The sequence below is a fragment of the Myotis brandtii genome, unplaced genomic scaffold (genome assembly GCF_000412655.1).
Source record: "Myotis brandtii unplaced genomic scaffold, ASM41265v1 scaffold504, whole genome shotgun sequence".
Lineage (NCBI taxonomy): Eukaryota > Metazoa > Chordata > Mammalia > Chiroptera > Vespertilionidae > Myotis > Myotis brandtii.
Genome location: NW_005369217.1, coordinates 939,346 through 949,161, shown reverse-complemented (window position 1 = coordinate 949,161; position 9,816 = coordinate 939,346). Strand labels below are relative to the sequence as shown.

General features: G+C 50.8%; 1 protein-coding gene and 1 long non-coding RNA gene across 5 annotated transcripts in view; one reads left to right on the top strand and one right to left on the bottom strand.

Annotated features, from left to right (window-relative positions):
• The window catches only part of LOC106727946, a 10,408-nt gene extending 3,821 nt beyond the window's left edge, over positions 1–6,587 (top strand). Inside the window, exon 2 of the long non-coding RNA XR_001364182.1 lies at positions 5,546–6,587. This is a non-coding gene — a long non-coding RNA (uncharacterized LOC106727946). The remainder of the gene's footprint in view (positions 1–5,545) is intronic.
• Positions 2,542–9,816, bottom strand: part of PRMT8 (protein arginine methyltransferase 8) — a 91,842-nt gene continuing 84,567 nt past the window's right edge. For all 4 annotated transcript variants that reach the window (XM_005876999.2, XM_014548357.1, XM_005877002.2 and 1 more), the window contains 2 exons: positions 4,127–4,248; positions 2,542–3,389 (listed from right to left, as the gene is read on the bottom strand). In XM_005876999.2, the coding sequence (XP_005877061.1) occupies positions 3,306–3,389; positions 4,127–4,248 (206 nt within the window). In that variant the 3' untranslated portion in view covers positions 2,542–3,305. The remainder of the gene's footprint in view (positions 3,390–4,126; positions 4,249–9,816) is intronic.

Below are 9,816 nucleotides of genomic sequence, written 5' to 3'. Positions count from 1 at the left end.
GGGGGTTGTGGATGCTTCTTCATGCCTCCCAGGCTTCACTCTGCACCCCAGGAGCAGAAAGAGGGGGTGGTGTGGTGGGGGCCACAGACCCAGAGCCAGGGCAGGCCGTGGGGTGACCCTCTTCTCCTCTGAAGGCAGAAGATGCCCAAAAGACTGCCAGGCCTTGTCTTCACCGACCTCCTGTCCCCCAGGAATGTCAGGGATGCCTCCAGGTCCCAACACCTGAGCTCCTGGGAGATCGTCATCCTGGTTGCTCTTGGCATAGTAGGATTTTGCCCACTGACCATGGGTGAAATTCTCCATAAAGTAGGAGAGCCTTGCTGTTTGAGGATAGGCAGCATCCAGGGCTCCTGACTCCCACCACAGTGAAAATTCCCTGGTGAGTTCCCCTCGGGGGCCCCAGCCCATGTCCTTCCTCAACCCCTCCTTCTTCTAACACAGTCACTGTTGTCTCCTTGAAGTTTCTAGACTTTTCTTGTTTAATATGTGTGAACAAAAAGCATTTCGCGGTTTTCACTGTATGTGTCTCTAGGTACAAAGAGAGGCCTCGCTGGCCGAGGTTCAGAGGACAAGCACTGTCAGCAGAGGCACGAGGAGCAGGATCGGACCCACTGCCCAGCTCCGCTCCTCCTCCTCAGTCTCAGTGCCTCGGCTGCAGCACGGGTGGGGAGCACTCATGCCTAAGTCCCACGGCTTTGGGGAAGCCAACAAGCGAGCAGATGCCAGAGAGCCATTGCCGATGAAGTTCGTTATCATGTTTAAGGCCATGACCAACCCCAGGACACCCACCCTCAGGCAAGCCGAGGCCTCCTCCACACCCTCCCATCCTGGGCCCTGTCAGCTGGACCACTTCCTCTAAATGGCCCCCTTGCCTTCCCAGACCTGGAATGTCTCCCCAAGGAGAAATGCTGACACAGATGAGACTGCCCTGCCCCAAAGCTAGAGAATAACCCCAGACAAACCAAATGAAAACACTTCACCAGTTCTGGCAAAGGACATGGTACTTCCATCCCCACGAGGTGTCTGATGGAAAACACAGGCTCCAAGGGGCCCGGCCTGCACAGAAGCCAGGCCAAGGGGCAAGTGAAACCCACCAGCCTGCCAAGCAGAGCAGCCTCAGAGCTACATGCTCCTCGAGAGCCCCCCGCCCCAGCCCCCCTCTGCCGACAGAGCCTGTCCCCCTTCTGAGTGAGGATGGAGAAGATATTGTGGAGCGGATGGGGCAGATAACAAAGGTGCTGGTGAGGGAAAATGTGGTTCTAGGCCAGGTAGTAGGTGCCAGCTAAGACCCAAAGGCTCTTTGGGGCTGTAGGAAGTGCTTTAGGTGAGGCTGCCCAGGTCTGCTGGGCGGGAGGGAAGGGAAGAGAGGGTCCCAGATAGCCCTGACTTTGGAGTATTAGGACTGTGAGTCACCTACATAAGTCATTTTCAAAGGGGTTTGGTTTTGGTCTTGGTTTCTTTAAATTTCTTTGTTTTATTTTTATTTTTAGTAGAATTCTGCCCCCCCCCCCCCAAAAAAAAATTAAATAAATAAAAAACAGAGAAAGGAAAGATGGTTCTTTCTGAAGTTGGGGGGTTGCCCCTGGCACCTCCCACAAGCCCTAGAGCCCCCAGGACACGATGTGGAAAACACTCACTTGGCCCAGCCCCCTTCTTTCAGTGGTGCTACAGCCCCAGGTGCCTGGCCCCTCAACCAGAGGCGGGCCCTCCCCTACTTGGCAATTGAATATTCAGGGCAGCTAGGCCTGGTCCCTGTCCACAGGTGACGCTCCCACCTTTTCCTCAAGTAACAGTCACAGCCCCAGGAGTCTCTCACCTGGTTCTGCCTCTCTGTGATGGGACTGGAGTCTCAGAGGTGGCAGGATGAAGAAGTTGGGAGGACTGGAAATTTATCCGCCACACTGTGGAAGGGAGCTGTTGTGGGAAACTGCGTGCACCTCGAGGACCACGTGTCTTGCTTGAGCTCAGTGGGAAGGCCCCATTCAAGATGGGTGGGCTCCTGCTGATGCGGAGGCTGCCAGGCCAGGCCAGATACTGGCCCAGGGGTGAGGGGCAGGGACGAGAGATCACCCACCAGCACACCCAGCAGACTCTCAGCACCCTAGACAGGGCGTGTCCCTTGCTGCCTACTGGCCTTCCCCTCAAACCTTGCCCTGTCTCTCTCCAGTGACTCAGAAACACAAGCTCAGTCACCATCTCCTGCTTTCCCCCAGCCCTCCGGGCAGCAAGCACATCCCAGCTTCCTGCTCCCAACCTTGGCTTAACTCCAGGACACATGTGGCCTCCCATTCTAGAGCATTCTCAGTCAGCTCATGTCCCCGACTCCAGCTCCAGGACCCTCCTCCCACCCCGAGAGTCTGCGGGAGGTGCCTTTCAGCCAGTCCTGACTTCACAGCTGCTTCTACTCAGCAGCCTCCCTTCCTGAAGCAGGAAGCGAGCCAGGTGCTGCCCTTTCATTTCTGCTCCATCGAGGCCTTTGCCTTGCGCTTCCCCCCCTCACACCCTCCTCCCCTCAGAGCACCAGGAACACAGCCGTCCCACTGCTTCACTCTCATGTGCCTTTATTGAGCTCCCACAGAGTGTGTGGTACTATGCTCCAGGGTTCGGAGCCACGGTCTAGTCAAAAGGAGACCAAAGCTAGTACAGAGAATGTTTCATAGCTGCTTACATCTGGTAAGGGGTGGGGGAGGGGAGAGCTAATCACAAAACAAAGTCCTATTCCAAAGCAACAAAATCTCCTCTGGGAGTAATAGATATTCTACGCACGCGCACGTGCACACACGCCCTGGGTGGACACTTGGGTGCACCCAGTGGTTGTATATGCATGCATATACAGTGTTGTGGGTAAATAAGCGACTGTATATGCTGTCCGCGCGCAGGCACGCACACACCACCGCACAGACAGAATCCGGCTTATTCTATCAAAGACACTAGCCTCCAGGTTCTAGTGAAGCCTCTGCCCTAGATGCCTGCAGCATGCAAAACCTGGAGATCGGAGAGTCACAGTAAAGGACAATGGGTATACATGAGCACTTCTGTCCCCGGGCCCAGCCGCAGCACTGGAGGTCGCTCATGGTCAGCGACAGCAAAGACATTGTGAAGGGCTCACAGAGCAGAGCTGAGCAGCTGGAGGTCATCTGTCCAGTGTCAGGGCCACCTGAGCCCTGGCGAGTTCCCCAATCTTCAAGGCAGAATTTAAAACTCTGGTTTTCGAGTGTGTAGTCCTGCAAACGGTATTCTCATCACAGTGCCGCAGATCGAGGTGAGGGTTTTTCTCGCTCGCTCTCTGCAGCTTCCCACGTGTGCTAACGCATTTTGTAGTCATTAGATACAGATGTTTCACACAGCTGTCCCTTGAAATCCAAGTCTACTGTGAAATCGAGGTCTCGCTGCAGAGAAGGAGCAAAGGGTCGCAGCGTCAGTGTGGAGGGAAGTGCATGCCCCATGCCCCTCCCTACAGGCAGCTGGATGGGTAGCTACTCTGCTCCTAAGGTTTGCTAGCTAAGGAGTTCCCACCAACAGCCCTCGGGAATCTATTCTGGTGCCTCATTATCTTCACAGGAAGTTCTTTGATTCCTAACCTAAATTCTTCCTGTAATAATATAAACTATTTCCTCTGATTTCATCCTGGGAGAATAGAGAGTGGGGTGGGTGAGTCTCCTGTGGCATATCCCACAAGGCATTGCCTGCAGCCAGGGTGGCTCAAACAGAGAGAATCACGCCGTTTCCAACCCACTTGGCCCACTAAAGAAATGCAAAAACTTCTTCTGGGCCACCAGAAACTTATTTCCTGGCTCAGCTCGTCCTAACTGAGGTGAAACCCATGGCAACAGCCTCTGTTCTCAAAGCCCCTCTATGAAGAGCTAGAGACTGTGCTCCAGGCTGAGAGTCCAGGTGGGGAAGGAGGAGCTAGAAAAAGTCTCAAATTCCTGAGCTTTTAGGGGCCAACCCTGGAGTCCTTCAGTAATGCCTAGTTACATCCAAGTCCAACTTCTGACTGCCTCATCTGGTAACTTTCCTGATTGTGCACAAGGCACTGAGTTGCCTGGGTGAGTGGACACTGGGACCAGCACTGTGGTCCCTTCTCTCTGACCCTTGCCCACACAGAGGCCATTTTAGCACTCACCACATTTTTGGCATTTGGCTTCATGGAGATGGACCCATAGAGCTCTTCCCCCCTCCGGACGGTGAGGCAATCTTCCAGGTAGAAGACGGTCTGCTTCCAGTGGGTGTAGGGGGCATCAGGGGCTGAGGGGCGAAGGACGGGGAGGTAGAACGGAACAGTCAGAGAAGGCGTCTCCAGAAGGGCTGAGGCTGGGACCCTGCCTACAAGTCACTGGCTTTCCTCTGGGACTCTGACGCCCACACAACACTCTTGTTGGGTCACATGCCATCTCCAAGCCCACACCAGAACTCCTCCTCAGCCTCAGGGACCCCTCCTTCCATCAGATCCCCACCCCTCAGGGCTGCGGGTCTTAGCTGTGGATCATAAGAGAACAAGCTGATATTACAATTTCATACCAAGCAGTGGAGGATGAATACCCTCTCACCAACTAAACTTCCTAACACAAATGAATCTCAGAATGCCACTGTGTGTGTGTGTTTTTGTTTGTATGTTTGTTTTCATTAGTTCAACAGAGTGAAGACTTTCCAACAGTGTAGGGGAGAGATTCATAGAGTAGAACATCCTGTTTCCCCTTTAAATGACATCATTTATGCATACTCCACAGCTAACCCAGTTTCCCCACTTCCATTGCCAGCCCGGTCCTACAAATAGCTTTCCCTTCCTGCCTCTCTGCCCTAGAACCAAAATTAGTACCCTTGGCCCAGGCTCACCAGGGGTCTCAGCTGTGCTGACCAACTGGCTCAAATAGAAATGAGGGATGATTCTCTTTCCACAGCCCCAACGCTGGGCCAGAGCCCACACCTCCTGCATGATCCAAAGCCACGCTGATGCTTGCACCTGCTCTGTATTTGCCATTAAATTGCACACATCCCTCTCAGCACAGTACAGATCCCACAGCTCCATGAGAGGCACAGCTAATGGGCCATCTTCCTCAGCAACAGCCATCCCTGGAACACTCTTCCCCCCTGCTCCCTGCTCACCAGGCTCTCTCTCCCTCATCCTTCAAGGTCACTTCCTCTGTGAAGCCCTGCCTGACCACCCACTTGGACTAGGGCACCCTGAGCCTGTCATGCTGCAGCACAAATGTCTTTTCTGCCCACTTGTTTGTGTCCTCCCCAAGACTGCAATCCATGAGGGCAGGGACCATGCCAGGCCTGCTCACTGTTATATCTTCAGTGCTTACCACCTCACTTAGTAGGCCTTTAAGCACTGAACAAATGATTTATTTGATATAAAACCAGACTAGATAGACATCTCATGAAGTTTCAATGTACCCATAGATGCTCAGTTACACTGAGGGCTTTGAACCTAAGAACAATAGAAGATCCCATCTTATAGTCAGTTTCTCTTGGCCCTTCAGGCACTTATCCTCCCCACCAGGATACAGGACTCATTGATGCTGATTTCCTCTTTGCTTAGGACCAAAGTTAAAGATAAGAAGACTTGGGGGAGAACATAAGTGCCTTTTAAACACTACAAAAAGCTGTCACATGGAAAAACTCATGTGTGACCTTGGAGGCAGAACAAAGGTTAGTCGGTGGAAATTACTAGAAGGCAGACTTCAATTCACCATAAAGAATTAGAACTGTATCACAAGCTTACAAGCTACCTGGGGTCCACTAACATGGTATTTATCATGCGCCAAGTCAGACCAGGTGGCCTCTAACATCTTTCAAGCACTATTTGAATGGTGATGAAGACTTTGTCTTTCTTTGCCCTTTGCAATGAACAGGCTTGATCAAATGTCAGTGGTTTGGATTCAGACTTGAGTAGCCTTCAGTGTGTGCATGTGGGAAATCGATGCAAACTCAAGGTCCTAGAGGGAGAAGAGCAGCCTGAATATTTGGAAGGGCTTGAAGGAGGATCATGGGCATGCAATCTGTGACTCTCCGATCCTGGGTCCCCAAACACATCCAGCCTTCCTGTCCTCTAGTCTAAGGCAGTACTATACTAGTACTGCTGTCTACAGATGAAGTGTGCCTGCTCCCCGCATCTTCCCTGCCAACTACATCTAAATAAATTGTCAAAAGACAGTCTCCAGTGTGTGTGGAGAAGAGCAGTGTATGACTGACAGCACTCTCGCCCCCACTTCCACCTACAGCAGCTCAGACAGGTGTCTCTCCAGTTCTTATAGACCCCAGGCAAGAGGATTCAAGCACTTTCCTTCATTTACCTCATCAGATGCTTCATGAGAATCCCAGAGACTTCACTGGCTCAAATTTGCCAGCCACCAAGCCTAGGAGTCTGACTCTGATGGTACCCCCCGAAAATATGCCCGCCTTGGGTTGGAGGAAAGTGATCTCTCCCCCTGACATCAACATCAAAAGGTTAAGAACTTCCCCAAAGTCTCATTTCCATGATGGGTTCATTAGCTATGGACTAATTAAACCAGTCTTCTCAGTCCTGATCCTCCAACAAGATGTCCAGAAGAAACTTATTAAAAGTCAACTGTTTGCACTCTGCTAGGGATTTGAATTCAGTATTTCTGGGGGTGAGAGGGAGCAGGTTTGCCAAGATTTAAAAATCTCCCCCAGGTGATGAAGATGAACAGCCATGGCTGAAATTGCTGAGCAAACCTAATGGTTCACATCTGATAACACCTTTTGGATGGGTGTCAGTGGGAAGGACCGTAAAGTGGGCACAACAAACCCAGTTTCCAGCTTCCACTTTGCCACGTATTTGCACATGACCCGGGGGCTCATTTTCTACACCTCCAGACCATGGGGCTCTGTGAGGATTAGATGGGATGAGAACAGGGAAAAGATACACTAAGGATGACTAAACCTGTTGTGCACAGTTTATTTCTGTTTTCCTGGTATAATTATTACTAGCTCTCCCTTTCACTCTCAAAGGTTTCCTTAATTGAAAGATAAATTATATGATCACCCAACCTATAACATAGTCAGCCTATGTTAGGATGTTACTAAGCATTAGGTGGCTATTTCATCATATGGAAAGTGATATATCATTTTACTTATTCATAAACTGTGGCTCTGGGCTGCAAATGTGGGCTTCTCGATTCTAGTGATTTAGATTCTAGAGCAGTGGTTCTCAACCTTGGCTGCACATTAGAGTCACCTGGGAATCTTTTTAAAATCCTGATTCCTGGGCCTCATCCTCCGGAAATTCTGTTTCTTTGTTATGGGGTGGGGCCATAACATCAGTAACAAAGAAACAGAATTTCCGGAGGATGAGGCCCAGAAATCAGGATTTTAAAAAGATTCCCAGGTGATTTTAATGTGCAGCCAAGGTTGAGAACCACTGTTCTAGAGTGTCTTGGGGAAGCATCCAGGAAGTTCTGTGCACAAGGGTGAGCACTCACCACAGGCTGTGCAGGACACCTGGAGTTCCCCTCAGTGAGCAAGTCTTTTCTTCTCCTCCTCTGCCCTCGGCTTTCCCTGTTATGAAGATACCTTCATACTCAATATCTGGACCCCTTTTCTCCCTCCCTGAGGCCTCTCCCTTCACAGTCTCTCCGGGTTCTGGATTACGGACAGCTTGTGTTTTGTATTTTGAAGTGATTGTGACCAATAGTGCCTGCAGGATTCCAAGTGTATATGCATTCATCTATCTATCCATCCATCCATCCATCCATCCATCCATCGATTCATTCAACAGACATCTATTCAAGATGCCTCTGATGTGCCAGATATGGTCCTAAATTTGGGGAGCAGCAACCAATACAGCCTTGCCCCCCTCATATCCTATCCCCTAAGTGAGAAGACAAGTCTGGCATGAGTTGTGACCACAGGAGCCATGGGAACAAACAGCAGGGGTTTCACAAGATTATTCCTGGTGCTTTTGGAAAAAGAGTGGAATCCTGCTTTCTGTTTCACTTCCCAATGGTTAAGGGGAATCTAATGCTCTTTCCATCTGTAAATTTGTAATGATATGCCCTAGGGCCGTGGTCAGCAAACCTCGGCAAGGGGCTCTTTGGCCCCTTGAGTGTGGCTCTTCCACAAAATACCGGCTCTTCCACAAAATACTGACTTCTGCGTATGGGCCACGAAGTTTCAATTGCACTGTACTTGCGTGCCTGCACGTGGTATTTTGTGGAAGAGCCACACTCAAGGGGCCAAAGAGCCGCATGTGGCTCGCGAGCTGCGGTTTGCCGACCACGGCCCTAGGGGGTTCACAAACTCTCTGAAGAATTAAAAACTATGCACCAAGAAGCTCCTTTGACCTGAGGAAATGACTCAGTGTCAAAGAACAGCAAAACTAAAAAGGGCTGCCAGGCCACTGAGGTCCAATGGTGTGATTTCACACATAACAAACCCAAGACCCAGAGACTAACTTGCCCAAGGTCACCTTTAGCGCCTGATCATCCTACTTTGCTGAATCCTGGGAATACCAGGACTCAAATCCAGGCTTGCTCACACTCAGCCTACTGCTCTTCTATCTACTACACAGCAGCCCTGGGGCCCCAGGTCCATTTTCCTCCCTGTACCTGCCTAGGATGTGCCCAAGCGGTGAATGGGGCAGCTAGGCCTGTTGGCTAGCACAGCCTGGAAACCTGGGCTCCTGTACCCATTAGGGCTCCTGCCTGGAGCTGCAGAGAGGAGGTGGCAGGCTATTAACAGGGATTATTTTCAAGCTGCACAAGACTCAGTGTGTTTTGGAGTGGGCTCCCCAGTGTCAGCTGCTGCTGAGATGGAAGCACGGTTGGGGTTGATGAAGAGGGACCACATAAGCAGGCTGCACTTTGCAAGAAGTTCAAAAATAGCTGAGACCAAACAATACGTTGTTGAGGCCTGCACACACATGTGATAAAAGTTTTCTAAAATAGAAAAGCAATAAGGAGCACAAAATTTAGGATAGTGTTCACCTAGAGGCGATATGGGTGGGGCAGGGATAGTAGAGCATCCAAGTGGATGGAAAGGTATTGATAGCATTTAAGTGAATGAGTTAGGTAGTGAGCTCACATGGATTTATTATGTGACTGTAAGTTAATTTACTTACACTTATGAATTATAACCATATTTATTAATAATGGGTTTCTGGTTAATATTTTATATTCTAATAATTTATTTCTTAGCTGATGTATTACATTCTAATAACAATAATAGTCTTATTTCTAGTTACTATTTATTTTATTCTCGTTCCTGAGTTAGGTGGTGAGCTCACAGGTATTCATGATATCCTATATAATAAAAGAGAAACATGTAAATTGACCGTCCCTCTGCTACATTTACCAGCCAATCAGGAAAATATGCAAATTAACCCAACAAAGATGGTGGGTTAATTTGCATATGCAGGCACCGAACAGCCTGGGTCCCGGGACCATCCTTGGGACCCAGGCCACTCCTAGCCTGTAGGTCCACACCTAGGCCCTGAGCAGCTGGGGTCCCAGAACACCCCCGGCCACTCCGGGCCTACGGGCGCAGGCGCCAAGCGGATGTTCCTGCCCCATGGCCACTTGCGTGTGCGCCGGCACCAAGCAGCGGCCAGGGTCCACGCCCCCCATCCCGGCGCCCATCACAGGGCAAACAGGCCAGGCCTCCCCACGATGGATCACAGGGCAAACAGGCCAGGCCTCTCCGTGATCCCAGGTGAAGAAGCCACTCCGCTGACCAACCAGCCTGCGCTATGGACCTGTTCGGGTGGGTGGCGCGGAGTCCGGGGCCTCTAGCCTGCAGCCACGGGAATTCTCCCTCTCCCCAGAGTTAGGAGCACCAGCCCAGGTCCACCCA